Raw genomic sequence first — 15,635 nt, forward strand, 5'->3', positions numbered from 1 at the left:
AGTTTACAATGAGTGGACTGTTGTCCCCGAGCTTGGTCCGCTTGCCACCTTAACACACCTCTCTATGGATATCTGTGTGCTTTGTGTGGCAAAGCAAGCATGTCTCCACCACCATTTCTCCTGTTCCTGTAAGAGTTGAAAGTGGGACGGGTCTAAACATTTCCTATTTAGCCTGTAACTGATCTGAGGGAAAGAGACAAACGGGAAAAGTCTGAAGAAAGAATTGACTGTCACCACCAGGACTCGAACCAGGGACCCTCGCTTGTAGCCAGCGATGCTCTAACCACTGAGCTATGGTGTAGTCGTCATCCCAGCAGAGGCCATTCAACATTTTCTTCAGACTTCGTAACTCACACTTCCTGTGAATCCACACAGGCGGGTGGGACGCAGCCCTCACTGTAACCCACACACTTCACGTACAAACTAGCACGCGGGGAGCCCCAAGTCATAAAATAGTAACCGATCTGAGGGAAAGAGACAAACGGGAAAAGTCTGAAGAAAGAATTGACTGTCACCACCAGGACTCGAACCAGGGACCCTCGCTTGTAGCCAGCGATGCTCTAACCACTGAGCTATGGTGTAGTCGTCATCCCAGCAGAGGCCGTTCAACATTTTCTTAAGACTTCGTAACTCACACTTCCTGTGAATCCACACAGGCGGGTGGGACGCAGCCCTCACTGTAACCCACACACTTCACGTACAAACTAGCACGCGGGGAGCCCCAAGTCATAAAATAGTAACCGATCTGAGGGAAAGAGACAAACGGGAAAAGTCTGAAGAAAGAATTGACTGTCACCACCAGGACTCGAACCAGGGACCCTCGCTTGTAGCCAGCGATGCTCTAACCACTGAGCTATGGTGTAGTCGTCATCCCAGCAGAGGCCGTTCAACATTTTCTTCAGACTTCGTAACTCACACTTCCTGTGAATCCACACAGGCGGGTGGGACGCAGCCCTCACTGTAACCCACACACTTCACGTACAAACTAGCACGCGGGGAGCCCCAAGTCATAAAATAGTAACCGATCTGAGGGAAAGAGACAAACTGTTTTTATTTGATTTAGCCTGTACAAAGTTTAATGACTCAGCAATCACGCACCTGTCTTCTATTTCTCCTGTTCTGAGGAGAGAAGGACTAACATACGTGTAACGTTTCTTATGGTGACCATGGATTTTTTCGCGTTAAAAAATTGACGCGCTTTAGAGATTCAACTTTTACAGTATGTCGTCACAGCCTTATTAATCGATTCATGGCTTCTTGACGACGCTCACGATTCTCTGACCGGTTCCTTTTAGCTCTACAAAGTGTCTGAGTGTAAGGGCAAAGTATGCCAAAGCTTGATCTAGCAATACTGACCAATGATGGACTGCGCAAAGTCTGCCAAAACCTCAAGATACCTTGGAATACTGGGGAACACCACCCGGAAATACTTGCAAAGCTGAGGGAGGTGGAACACGACAAGTTCTTCCCCAACCCTGAGGAGATGGAGCCAGCAGACGACACGCTATCTGGCCTCCAGACGGCTGTTTTGGACCTGAAAAGGCAAGTCGAGCTTTTAACGGATTTCATTCTCAATAAACCTGCAGAAACAACGAATTGCCGTTCTTGCAAGCCAAGTGTTGTTGATGAAGACTCGCAAATGCCTTCCCTGAGCTTGCTGCATTGGGTTTACGACAACAAACACTTTCTGTACGAGATACACACGTAGATCTACAGGGTTCATGCACACAGAAGCAAACCTATTCTCAGCCCGCCCAAACTGGGCCACAAGCCAGGCGATCAGATTCTGCTGAACGATTCGTACCCACAACCCCTCCAGCCTCAACCTATGCACAGCACGCGGAACGTGCCCCACATCCCATGCACAACCAAGTCGCACGTGGCAAACACAACAATCCCATGCAGTACGACATCCTACAGCAACACGCCCAAGCCAGGGGAAATGCACTGCCAAAAAAAGCATCAGGAATTGCAGTGCAAAGCCTATGAAAAGAGCACTTTGACGTTCTTTCTGTAGGCCGACTAAGTTTTTAGTAGTTATATTACGTTATTCGGAATCTCTCTAATGAGTTGAAAACTCACACAAGTGTGATGGCTTACCAAGTGTGGGTGGGTAATGGCAGGTTGTTGCAGTTGTGCACACACCGATTCCATGGCACTCTTTGCCGCCATCAGAATCGGCCGAACACTGCCTGGTGACTCGAGACTTCTCCGTGCAGCGTTGCTTGTGGCACACGAGGTCCTTATTAGCACCGCTGGCATCACAGAGTGTTCCGTCATTCACGAGCGATGGGTCGTCATGGCTTTTTGGTGGAGATGCAAAGAAACCTCTGCATTTGTCAACACCTCGCACTATATAGGTTCTGTATTTAACATAACTAAGGACTGGGACAGTTTTCAGACCTGGACGGCAAAACAAAGTACCACAGAGGGCATCTACTGCTGCACAGGGCATATAGTTTGCTGCGGAGGAGGAAGTGGACAAGTTGAAACCACAGTTGCCAGTATCTAATCCAACTGTGTTAATGACTGTGAAGCAATTCCGAGCAGCTTGTCCTTGAGCTGAATCGTTCCAGGCCCTCTGACACTGGCTCGATAATGATTGGCAAACTCCACTCCAGCAGTATGCTTGACTATTGGAGCAAGGCCAGCCATTGCGAGCGGTCAGGTCCTCTGGACATGTGGCATTCTCGCCGTCGCAGTACTCTGGCACATCGCATTCGCTGGTGGCGGCGCGGCAGACGTGATCCCGGCGTGTCACGATGCGCTTGTTCAGGCAACACGGGTCCGTGTCCGCACACCCTGCATTAAACCAACATACACAACAACATTGGTCAGTATGCCAGAGAATGGCACAGCGGCGAGAAATCAGTCTCTGCACCTCCCGAAGAAGAACATTGCAGCATGCGGACAAAGGCCAAAGATTATTGATGTGTCAAGGTGGTGTCAATTGCCTTGAACCTTATTTGCAAGTAAAAGTGCACAATACACTATAGAGAGTGTGGTCACCCCGACATCCAGCGAAGAGCAGAACATTTCCTCTGTCTCCATTCGAATTCACTACTGTCACAATATTAAAGTCACCACGAGATTCTATATTTCCTGGAGTATGCCGGTCGCACTTGAAAGGGGAAGTCAAGGCAAAAATCAAAATTTCACCAGTTGTAGTCTTCGGGGTGCTGAGTCGAATCGTCTTGGTGCGTGAAAGCTGAGACGCTCTCTTCCTACTTGAATCCCAATTGAACTCACGCACTTCCACCGAAACTGGGTGACTGCGCCCTACTAGATGGTGATTTGTATTCAAAATGTCACTAAAAGCGCCATTCCGTTCTTATAAAAGCAAGGATGACCACGATTGGCCCATAAGTTGTAGTCTTTTGGATGCTGAGTCCACTGTTCTTGGTCTGAAAAGGCTGCGATGCAGCGCTCCTCCTTTATTTCCAATCGAACATGGTTGCAGTCATGTCACCGAAAAAAACGTCAGTGCAGCAAACCGTAAAAGCCCGTGTTTACGCCCGCTCGAAATTACGCCCACCCTCCGTGTACACACCCAGTCAGGGGAAGTCAACACTTTTGTTTCAAAATAGCGCCCATGCCCATGTTTACGCCCAGGTATGCCGGAAACACCAGTACATGTACAGGTACTGATACCTAATACTTACTGCTATCCCTATTCCAAATATACGCCCGGTTCCAAAATAACGCCCGTACCCTTGTGTACGCCCAGGAAATCGAGGCTGCTATTCTATGCGCCCGGGGGCCTATACACGGGCTTTTACGGTACCGTATTTTTCGGAGTATAGTGCGCACCTTTGTATAACGCGCACCCCCAATCTTCATTGGGGGTGCACACTTCAATCTTCATTGATGAACATGCATTTCACATTCGGAGCATAGTGCGCACCTGCGATTTAGGGCCTAAAATAGCACATCTAAAGTGCGCACTATACTCCGGAAAATACGGTATGCTGTGATGGTGAAAATAACTGTGATAAACCAGGTAAATGTCTGCATCTCGCCACCAAAACAAATTTAGGTGCGCCATCGACTCTGGAAAATACGGTAAGTGTCCTTCAAGGGGAATACCCTGAGCTATGTGATAGGTCAAGTGTCCTTCAAGGGGAATACCCTGAGCTAAGTTATAGGTCACGCCAAGAGTACATAACCAAGAGTGTGCAACTCCTATCTTGAGCTGAGATGGGTTCACCCACGGCGGATTTTTTTTATTGCGTCATTCTTTGGCAGAAGTATGATGAAGTGGGTATGTTTTCCCGCGCTTGTTTTGTAGATACGTTGAGAGTCCGTCAGGTTCAAGACACATCGATCTATCGTCCGTAGTTCTGCTTCGACTACCTTAGCTGTGATGTACAAATTCGTTGTACTTTGATCTCTGGCTACGCATGATGGCATCAGCGAGCAAAACAGCCGCCAAAGACTGATGTCATAAAAAAAATCCGCCGTGGGCTGGGGGATCGTCAAGTTGCACACTCTTGGTTATGTACTCTTGGTCACGCACATAGCAACGGCTTCAATCCCCTGACCAAAAGGCAGAATCCTTTTGTCCTACTAGTTTCTGGCACGGTGCTTTCTTGCAGGTTTGCCGAGTGAGTGGCCCAGTATTCTTCTCGTGTGCTCCAGACTGCAGTCGTAAGTCAGTCAAGTGTCAGTCAATCAGCAGGAAGCGCGAGCTCCAACCATTGGAGCAGGCGTCTTCCTCTAAAATCAAATGAACAAGGACAATGGATTTAAGTTTTTTTACGAGAAACCGCTTTCAAGCTGATGTTGATGAGCCTGAAGTCTGTCCTTTTTCTCAGCATTATCAATAATTATATACATTATCTTACCCTTGCATCCAATCAGCAACAGAGGACTGAAGAGAAGCAAGCAGCCAATAAGGACACCTTCACACCAGCACAAGCAAGAAGAAATTGGGAAAATTGCAATGGACTCCTATGTCAACTAGAGTCATATGATTGAGGATATTGGCAACCAGTTTTCAAATTACGAAAAAATTTGAACAAATCTCGATTTCCATGGTCGAGATTTGGCATTTTGGGGGTCCTGAAACTAATCATGCCTCTACAGAAGCCTGAATACTGATAACACTATAAAAGTTACACGGTACCTCACTTCAAACTCTCCACCTACGGTCTCTTCGCTGCATAAGTTCACTTCACTTCCAAAAAAAAAAAAAAAATTAGATATAAATGGAATGCACCAAATTTTCGGGCATGGCCCATCTTCAGTGTGAAAAAAATGGCATGCTGCAGGAGCAGGGCAAATGAATGTAATGCAGACAACTGCAACCTGTTGTGGAGTGTTGCTGGCAAACTAGTCATGCTGGTGTTTGAATGCACCATGTCGTCTCGTCAGGTCAAAACAGTCAGAGGTCAAACGGGCAATCATGCCCAATGTTATGATAACGATGGAAAGGGAGAAAAGATCTAAGAACAAAAATAGAAAACCTGGATAAGTGAAGTGAAGAAAACAGTGAGCATAGGAATTTCTCAGGTTAATCATCTTAGCATTGGCCATGAAAGTGAACTTTCAATGCAAATGGGAATTGAGATGTGGTAGGGCGGGACAACCAGAGGGGAACACCAGGTTGCGATATCCCGAAGTACATGGATTGTGTATTTGTTTTATGTGATGTATTGAACCGACTACTACCATGATATTAATTTTGTAGTGCGGCAAAACCTCGGGTAAGCGACCTCTGGGTCTACTTGTGGGGTGTTCCCACGGCGGATGCGGAAAACTCGGCTTCCAGCCGAGTTTCACGGGATACCGTGAATTTTTTTAAATTTTTTTAATGAGCCAGTAGGAAATGTAAAATCGAAGAAGAAAACAGATGGGAACGAGTTATGAAGCAACTATCCACGAATGTAACAAGATGATAAGCGGCGAGTATGTGCGATAACAGGGCACAAAACTGACAGGCTACTGAGACTTTTTAATAATTATACCGCTTGCATGTCTTTATTTCTATACATTTCCTCATAACAAATTGTGTCTTTCCCCCAAACCAGTGAATATCATATCATTTCCTTCATCTTTCGATGAGAACCGGGCCTATGGGACGGGGAGAAGGCAATCATGCCTGTGCAGTTGGTGAAGTAAAATAAAAGTCAACAACAGCAACAACAACAATCTCACCTTCTCATAAATTTATCTCTTATTGGCGATGGTGCCATCGTGAGAATAATGATAATTGTTGAGTTCGAAACAGGACGACTGACGAGTGACGACACATTATCCAGACATTACAACGGGAACAGGTAGGTTGGGGGAACGACATTTATTATAGACGACGAGACAAGAGACCAAGCTAAAACGAAACGACTACATTGAGATTATTGAAGAGTGAGAAAAGAGAGAGAGAAAAGAGAGAGAGAGAGATCAAGTCTGAACGGCAAGATAGAGGACCTGGGTAGCTATGGCAAATATGGGCGCGCAAGTAGCTACCCAGGCCAACGGAACAAAAGGAGACAAAAGGTGAGTACGCAAGTGCATGCAGGCCAGATAGATAAGGTACGGGAGGAGGCACCTAACATACCACCCCTCCACGAAAAAAAATCCCGCGTCCTCGCGGAGAGAAAAAAAAGAGAGAAAAAGATTTTAAAAAATGACTGAAGAAGAAAACACACACACACAACACACGGGCCTCACAAAAGTGTGTACTAAAAAATGCACTACAGATCATTACAACCGTCAACGATCCTGTACTACTCATACTATAGTGTGTACATTGCCAATAACAACGCGCCCAAACGCCCCTTCAAAACATGGCACAAAAAATAACTATTGGAGTTCGACGAGGGACTTGAATTGTATTCTGATGACTAGTATTTTGCACGGACACCCGCGCGCACACACACTACAAAAAACTTCACAAAAATAAATTTGACGAAGAAGGAACGCATACAAAAAAAAGAAAGAGAGAAAGGTAGCTGACCTGCATGGCTTGAACGACACGAGGTTGGCGTAGGAGAGACAAGATAGAGACGAGACGAGGTTGGCGTAGGAGAAACGAGGCTGACATGGACGAGACGAGGTTGACATAGACGAGACGAATGGCGGTTGAGGACGGCTGGGCATGGGATGATCTCAGGGTCGTGGGTCGCTCAATAATCGGGCGCCAATGTTGAGTTCGAGAAAGGACGACTGACGACATATTATTCAGACATTACAACGGGAACAGGTAGGTTGGTGGAACGACATTTATTAGAGACGGGACAAGAGACCAAGACGAACGAAACGACTACATGGTGATTATTGACGAGTGAGGGAGGCACCTAACATAATAATAAAACAGGTCGCGTAATGAAGCAGCATAACGATAGATGTGCAAAGTCATGATGCCTGGTCCGCTTCTGTCCTGGGTTCACTACCCCGTGCGTTGCAGCTGCGAGCAAAACCAGCTCAGCCTGAGAGTTCCCTCCATGATTGCTTGTCCAAAGCGCGCATTCTGAGCCCACTCAGATCAATCATGATCTTCAGTGGCATGTCTCTGGCAGCTGTGCTTGCCTTGACTGCCGTGGCCAGGTTCGATTTCGGGCGTCCAGGCACACCGGTGACATCTCGACAGAAGTAGTTGTCCACTGCCTGCTGTGGTGGGGCATCTGAGGGCATCCTCAGAACATGGCCCAACATCCGGAAACGGCGGACAGCAATGGTGTGCGAAAGTGGCTGTGTGTGTGCTCTGGAATATAGGTCTTTGTTGGAGATGATGGCAGGATACCTAATTCCGAACAAGTTCCGTAGTTGACGTCTATGGAAGGCGTTCAGCCTCTCCAGTGCAGCCTCTGTCAGTCCCCAGGTTTCGCAGTTGTATAACAGTGTTGGTAGGACAATGGCATTGTAGAGACGAAGCCTGGTTTACTCGGATACAAGTTGACGTCGTATCCAGAGCGAATACATACGGCCATATGATGTTGATGCTTGGTCCATTCGTCGGCTCAAGTCCTCCTCTTCCCCCAAGAGAGAGCCAAGTTGCTTCGATCTTCGCCATTCGGTGGTGGAGGCAGAGATGTGAAGCCACTCTTTTTTGCTGCTGTTAACGTTGAGTGACCAGTCACCCAGGCCGTCAGCTATCACGGGTAGGGAGTTGGCAATCCATTGTCGCTCAGTCGAATAAAAGGAAATGTCATCGGCATATCCTGTTTCCTGTGGTATTGCTGCATCAGTGTCTGGCCGTGGTGGTAGTTTGGTTCGAGTCTCCCTCAGTGCTGCTTCCAGGTAGGAAACAAACAGAACCGGGCTCAGCCCATCACCCTGTGGTGTACCTAGCGTGCTAACAAATGCCTCCGCTGAAGTGGCACCCTCTTTCACAGAGAGTGTTGTACCATACAGCAAATGGTGACTCAGGCAAGCCTCGTCAGGTCCGGTAATCTCTGACATAACAGCAAGGAGCTTTGTGCGGCTAATGGTGTCGAATGCTTTCGACATGTCGAGGCCAAGGACGTGGCAATCCCACACGAAGTGGGTGGCCTTAGCCGAAATCCAGCGCTGTGTCCACACCACATCGGCAGTGCCACGGCCAGGCCTGAAACCAGACGAAGTTGATCCATGATAATGCGACACACGTGGTGTGATACGTTTGACCACAACGAGTGAAATGACCTTGCGCAGGGTGTTCAGCAATACAATCGGTCTCAGGTTTGCAACTGGTCCCCGCGCCTTGTTAGGTTTTGGTAACGGTATCAATATGCCTGGACCAATAACACTACACAGGTGGTCGCCCCTGGTGATGCTGTTGTTGATCATGGTGGTGATGATCGGGGAGATGTACTCAGCACCGTATTGAGGAGTTCTGCGCATACACCATCCGGCCCACATGCTTTCTGATTTCGCAGTCGCCTCAAAGCCGCCTCTACTTCTTCGGTGGAAACGGGCGTCTCCAGTGTGTGCGGAGCTGGCGGTGGCAACAGGTCATCAAAAGTGTTGAACTGCCCCTGATAAAATAAAGAATAAAGAATTCAAATTCAAATAACAACAACAACAACAACAACAACAACAACTATTTGAGGAAGATGGAAATCGCGCCGAACAACTCCTGCAGAAGCTCAATGCAGCGGAGGAAGAATGGAAACTCTACACCGGACGTCGCAGACGCAGACGCCACCAGCTAGAGCAGACGCCCCCAGGCGCACAACAGCCACATGCCTCTAAAAAACAAAAACAAAATAAGCTAGCTGACCAGAGTCCTACAGGAGTCACCATGGACCACGTCTGAACTGGAATCATCATCAACACCAGGTCCCACCAGTGAAAAAAAAAAAAAAAAAATATGAAAAACGGAAATGAACAAAATAGCATCTCTTTCTTCTCCTTCAACGCTCGCAGTCTCTACCCCAAAATGGACGAACTGTCAGCAATAGCATCGTCAACAACGCCGCCTTATGATGTCATTGCTGTCTCTGAAACATGGTGTACCCAGCACGACCCAGACTCCCTGTTTGCCCTCAGTGGATACACACTACATCGTGCAGACCGCCCAGACCGCCAAGGTGGAGGAGTGATTCTCTACGTGAACGACACTATACCTCATGAACTCGTCCCTACAACAACCCCAGACAGCTTTGACCTATTATCGCTGAAACTGTCAGCCAACGACAGCACCATCAACACAACATGCGTCTACCGACCACCCCGTTGCGACCATCGGCTATTCTGCCAGCACCTTGAGGAACTGATACGAGCCATACCAACAACAACGCAAAAGATTATCCTCGGTGATTTTAATGCAAAGAACGCCGCTTGGTGCCACTCTGACACGACAGATGCTGTTGGCGAGGATCTAGCAGTGCTGTTCCAAACTTACTCTCTACACCAACATGTCACATTCCCCACTCTTGTGCAGAATGGGCACCCTAAATCCTGCCTAGATCTCGTCGTCACGGATGTAGACAGCGACTATGTCCTTATCTCTAGTCTCCCGCAGATCGGCAACTCGGACCACCTATCCATCAGGGGTTTAATCAAGCCAGTCGCTGCACCCCCTCGAGCCGTACCACCTCCCACCCATAACACCACCCATTGGAAATGGTCAAACCCAAGCATCAGCAGTCTGAAAGCCGAAATTGAACGCACACAACTGCTACCGGAAGGTGACACCCTGAACACTACCAACATAGACAACCTGTGGCACTCATGGAAGGACAAAGTCCTCACTTGCGCCCGCAAACACTGTGCAGTACCTCACTCCCCGAGGCATACTAGCCACCCCGCAAAGCCATGGCTGAACCCAGAGCTCACTAACGCCATCAGAGAAAAACACCGGCTCTACCGTGCCTACTTGCGCACCCGGACGCCCTGCAACTGGACAGCATACACCACCCAACGCAACAAAGTTACTCACCTTCTCCGAATCGCTAAGTCTACATATGTCAGTAATGGCACTGGGACGAGCCACTCCACACCAAACCTACACAAACTGATGCGAGGCCTCCAGTCCTCACAACGACCTACTCTGCCAGACATGCTCTCCCAGGGCCAGACTCTCTCAACCCCCGCTGAAAAAGCAACCGCCCTGAACGCTTTCTTCATCTCGCAGAGCCAACAGTCAGTCACAGGATGCCACGAGGAACTTCCCTCCATTCATTCCCCCACACCCAATACACCTGGCCTCACTACACTTGAAACAACAGCCCAAGAGGTCTCAAAGTTACTGTCTAACCTGGACCCGTCAAAGAGCCCGGGCTGTGATGGCATACCAACCCGCCTACTGAAAGAGGCAGCCAGTTCACTTGCGCCGTCCCTAGCAACCCTTTTTAACATCTCCTTCGAACGTTGCACTATCCCGCAAGAGTGGAGGGACGCAACAGTCACCCCCATCCACAAGAAGGGCAGCAAAACCGAGCCCTCCAACTATCGACCGATATCGCTACTCAGCGTGACGTCGAAAGTACAAGAGAGGATAGTTGCTGACCGCATCTCAAAGCACATCCAACCTCACCTCCCCAACGGCCAATCAGGCTTTCGGCCAAACGATGGCACCACACAGCAGCTATCTCGGTTAATCCATCAGATCACCGAGAAAAGAGACGCCGGGCAAACAGTAATTGCTTGCTTCTTCGACCTCTCTAAGGCGTTTGACCGGGTGTGGCACCAAGGACTGCTTGCAAAATTGGCCCACCTCGGACTCGATGGCAAATGCCTCCAGTGGCTTGCCTCCTATCTCACCAATAGACGACAACGTGTGCAAGTGGAGAGCAGCAAATCAACATGGCTAAACATTCCAGCGGGGGTCCCCCAAGGCTCTGTCTTGGGGCCGCTTTTGTTCACGGCCTACACAGTTGATCTGCCAACCGCCTGCATAAATGACAACACTGAGTGCAGCCAGTTTGCCGACGACACTGCCATCATTGCCGCTCACGAGAATTTTCTAGCCGCAGAAGAGCACCTCCAGTCAGCTGTGACAACCGCGGCACAGTGGCTGAAGGATTGGCATCTCCTGGTCAACGAAAGTAAGACCACTGTCATCCACTTTCACCACACCAACCGGCCACCTCCCAGACCACCATCAATCACACTTAACGATACCAACCTCACTGTGGCCTCAAGGCATCGCCACCTTGGCCTCCTCATACAGCAGAATCTATGCTGGAACTCGCATGTTGACTACATCATCACTAAAGCGACCAGGAAGATGTTCCTTCTCCTGCGACTACGCAATTCCTTAAACACTTCTGCTCTCTCCTCCATCTATCTAACCTACATCCGCCCTATTCTTGAGTATGCTTGCACTGTCCTCTCACCCCTCCCCGCAACCCTGAACGACCGGCTTGAGCGCATCCAACGGCGCGCTGCTCGCCTCTGTTTGCATCTCCCCCTCTTTGAACACAGAACCCACTCCGTGCTGCTGCACCGACTCAAATGGCCATCACTCAGCAGCCGCCGTACCCTCTCCCATATCCTTCTTGCACACAGCCTGCATCATAGACATGCACCACCACACCTTCTTGCAATTCACCTACCCCGAATACAACCCATTCGCACGCTCAGGTTCCCCCGAACCTTTGAGCTACCCACAACACGTACAAACCGGCTAAGAGACTCCCCCATCTATGCTTCTCTTGATCTCTTTAATAGCATCCCACCCAGCATCCGGCAAATCAACCCCAGACGAGATTTCAAAGCAAACATCCTACCACTTGTCATCTCTTCCGTATGTACTTGCTCACATTGCTCAGCACATTTATAGCTCTATTGCGCCCAGCCTACGTGATTAACTCCCAATTAGTATTGCCATCGCTACTGCCTCAGCAAGCAGCTAAACCTTGATCTCTCTGTATCTGATCCCCGTGCCTGTAATTATTTTTCTCTTATTGGCCACAGGCCATCGTGAGAATAAAAGAATTCAAACAACATTCAGCGACCAAAGACCTAGCTCTTACACATCTCCAGTGCGCAAACCAATCACATCATCATTTTTAACTGGTCTCGTCATCGTCCTGTAAAAGTCTGCATTCTTTGTTGCCGTGGGACTTAGCTGGTGCACATTTCAGCTGCGCTCACCTTCCCCTCGTTGGTCGTACCCAATCTTGAACGTTCCAAGTTGGAAGGCTGGTGGTTTGCGCACTGGAGATGTGTTAGAGCTAGGTCTTAGGTCGTTGAATGCCTCAGTAGCCTGTGCTTTTGGGCCCTGGTATTGCACATACTGACATCTTATTATTTTCTTACATCCATGGATAATTATAATAATAATAATAATAATAATACGAAGTAGTGGTTGCGACTTCGGCGATGATTTGTAAGAAAAGGGTTCGCTCCCCACACCGGAGCTCGCGCTATTCCGCCGACTTTACTTGACACTTGACTGACTCACGACTGCCATCCAGAGCACACGAGAAATCCATCGAACCTTCGACTCGGCAAACCTGCAATCTTCCTCAGCCTACTCAAGCTCAACTGATGAGGGGCGAATTCCCCGAAACACTGTGTATTGAGCAGGGAGTGGTGCTTTCTTGCAGGTTTGCCGAGTCGAAGGTTCGATAATAATAATAATAATAATAATAATATTCAACGCAATAAATAGAGTAAGCCGCGCACTCAGTACAAACACCATTAGCAAAACTTGTTTTCATGTATATAAAGAAGCTTGTTCCTAAACGTTTTCGTCGCCATCTCATCAGAGGATTACTGGCAAATCAACAAAAGCTGATGATTGCTTTTCTGTTTGGTCTCGTTCACGTAGTCAAAGGTATTTGCGTGTATTGGAGTCTATTTACATTTTTACCACCAAGCCGATTTTGTGTAGGCAGAAAAAGAATTTGTTTACGTTGAAATTGTTTGTGAATTTAGATCAGTAGTTCTCGTTTGTGGTTGCATGGTAACTTTCTAGTGGTGAATTTATCGCATCTGTTGTCACCTGATATCGTTGAATGGTGTAATGTTTCTTTCAGCTCTCATTTTATCGCGCTAGTTAGGGTCTAATTTATTACTTGCATTGTGCGTATATATATTGAGCTAAGAGCTTTTGTTGATTTGCCAGTAATCCTCTGATGAGATGGCGACGAAAACGTTTAGGAACAAGCTTATTTATATACATGAAAACAAGTTTTGCTTATGGTGTTTGTACTGAGTGCGCAGCTTACTCTATTTATTGCGTTGATTACATTTTTATCTCCACGGAAGCTTAATAATAATATTATTAAAAGTAGAAAGGAAAAGGACATATGGAATCGAGTTAAGAGCAACTCTCCACCACTGTAACTAGATACTATATACAGTCAGAAAGTGCAACAACTAGGCACAAAACATTCCATATGTCCTTTTCCTTTCTACTTTTATTATTGGCTCAATACCCGAGTTTCAAATAATATTATTATTAACTGGTTTGAGGGAAAGAGACAAACGGGAATAGTCTGAAGAAAAAATTGACTGTCACCACCAGGACTCGAACCAGGGACCTTCGCTTGTAGCCAGCGCTGCTCTAACCACTGAGCTATGGTGTAGTCGTCATCCAAGCAGAGACCGTTCAACGTTTTCTTCAGACTTCGTAACTCAATAATAATAATAATAATAATAATAATGATAATAATTCAAAGGATCAGTTGGGGAAGTGAACTGCCTGAAAAGAGAAAAAAACGCCAGACCCACCAGGACTCGAACCTGGGACCCTGGTTGTCATGAGCAATGCTCTAACCACTGAGCTATAACAAGCAGGGTCCCAGGTTCGAGTCCTGGTGGGTCTGGCGTTTTTTTCTCTTTTCAGGCAGTTCACTTCCCCGACTGATCCTTTGAATTTGAAGTTCTCCCAATCCTTTCCAAATAATAATAATAATAATAATGTAAAAGAGAAAAGGACATATGGATACGAGTTTAGAGTAACTCTCCATCACTGTAACATGATACTATATACAGTCAGAAAGTGCAATAACTAGGCACAAAACTGACAGAGTACTGAGACATTCGACGTCCTGACACCTAACTATTCGAATTGTAGTTAGACCGCTTTGTCAAATATCGTACTGGTCTCGTCATCGTCCAGTAACAATCGACATTCTTTGTTCCGTTGGGACTGTAGCTTTTGCTCGTTTTCGTTGCGCTTGCCTTCCCCTCTTTGGTCTTTCCATAACCTTGAACCTTCCAAGTTGGAAGGCTGTCAGTTAGCGCTACGGAGATGTGTTAAAGTTAGGTGTCAGGACGTCGAATGTCTCAGTACTCTGTCAGTTTTGTGCCTAGTTATTGCACTTTCTGACTGTATATAGTATCATGTTACAGTGATGGAGAGTTACTCTAAACTCGTATCCATACGTCCTTTTCTCTTTTACATTTATTTATGGCTCAACATCCGAGTTTCAAATAATAATAATAATAATAATGCCACCTAGAATTAATTCGTTGTTTCGGGTCACTTCACTCACCCGTACCAGGGTCGGTCGGTCGGGTATATTTTTTATTTTATTTTATTTTTATTTTGGTTACGTCCATGCACATGTAAATCGAATAGCTTTTGCCCATCTAGCCTGTCGATCAAATTTGACTGTAGTGGAAACAATCCAGCGCAGTCATTGTCCCATCAGATCCAGGTCCCCTCCAGGACCAGATATTGGCCTCGCTGGCAAACGAGTCTAACCGGCGAGCAGCTCTCACATTGAAAACTTCTGTAAATAGCGACAAGGTGGCGGAGCTGATGCTGTTTCAGGACCGATTGCGGATCGGAGATAGAAGACAACGTCGTCACCAAGCGCTGCATCCTGACATTTATGATTTGGCTAGCCATGGCTGCTTCTGAGGTCGATATCTGGACTGCTATTATTAGGGTCGCGTGTGTAAATAGTCTAGTCTGTACATTTGCATGCACTATAAAAAAAACAGTTTGCGGTCGGATGAAAAAAGACGGTCGGTCGGGTGACCCGAAACAACGAATTAATTCTGGATGGCCTAATAATAACAATAATTCTCATCTACGGTCCAAATGGAACTCACGACGATTGAGCAACAAAAAGCACCGAGGCAGAGAGTGAAGAGAAAAGAAATAATATTTATTAACGAAAACAATCGTGGTGTAGATTTCACATGAGTTCCAATGCACCGCATCAGCCAAGCTCTTTCTTAAAAAGAAATATACATGCATACATCACAGTCAGTTACATTCGTGGATAGTTGCTTCATAACTCTTTCCCATG

General features: G+C 47.2%; 1 protein-coding gene across 1 annotated transcript; it reads left to right on the forward strand.

The window, feature by feature from the left end:
* The first annotated feature begins 9,358 nt into the window (after positions 1-9,358).
* LOC135824309 (uncharacterized) lies at positions 9,359-12,285 on the forward strand. Its single transcript, XM_065337043.1, has 2 exons — positions 9,359-10,563; positions 12,195-12,285. The coding sequence occupies exons 1-2, from the start codon at positions 9,359-9,361 to the stop codon at positions 12,283-12,285; spliced, it is 1,296 nt and encodes a 431-aa protein (XP_065193115.1).
* Positions 12,286-15,635: the final 3,350 nt, after the last annotated feature.

The sequence above is a fragment of the Sycon ciliatum genome, chromosome 9 (assembly GCF_964019385.1).
Source record: "Sycon ciliatum chromosome 9, ocSycCili1.1, whole genome shotgun sequence".
Classification (NCBI taxonomy): domain Eukaryota; kingdom Metazoa; phylum Porifera; class Calcarea; order Leucosolenida; family Sycettidae; genus Sycon; species Sycon ciliatum.

Excerpts from the sequence above, each read along its gene's own strand:
- LOC135824309 (XM_065337043.1), top strand. The coding sequence starts at position 9,359 with ATGGACGAACTGTCAGCAATAGCATCGTCAACAACGCCGCCTTATGAT. Across the intron at positions 10,564-12,194 it reads TTCATCTCGCAGAGCCAACA|CACATTTATAGCTCTATTGC; the intron begins GTCAGTCACAGG and ends CACATTGCTCAG.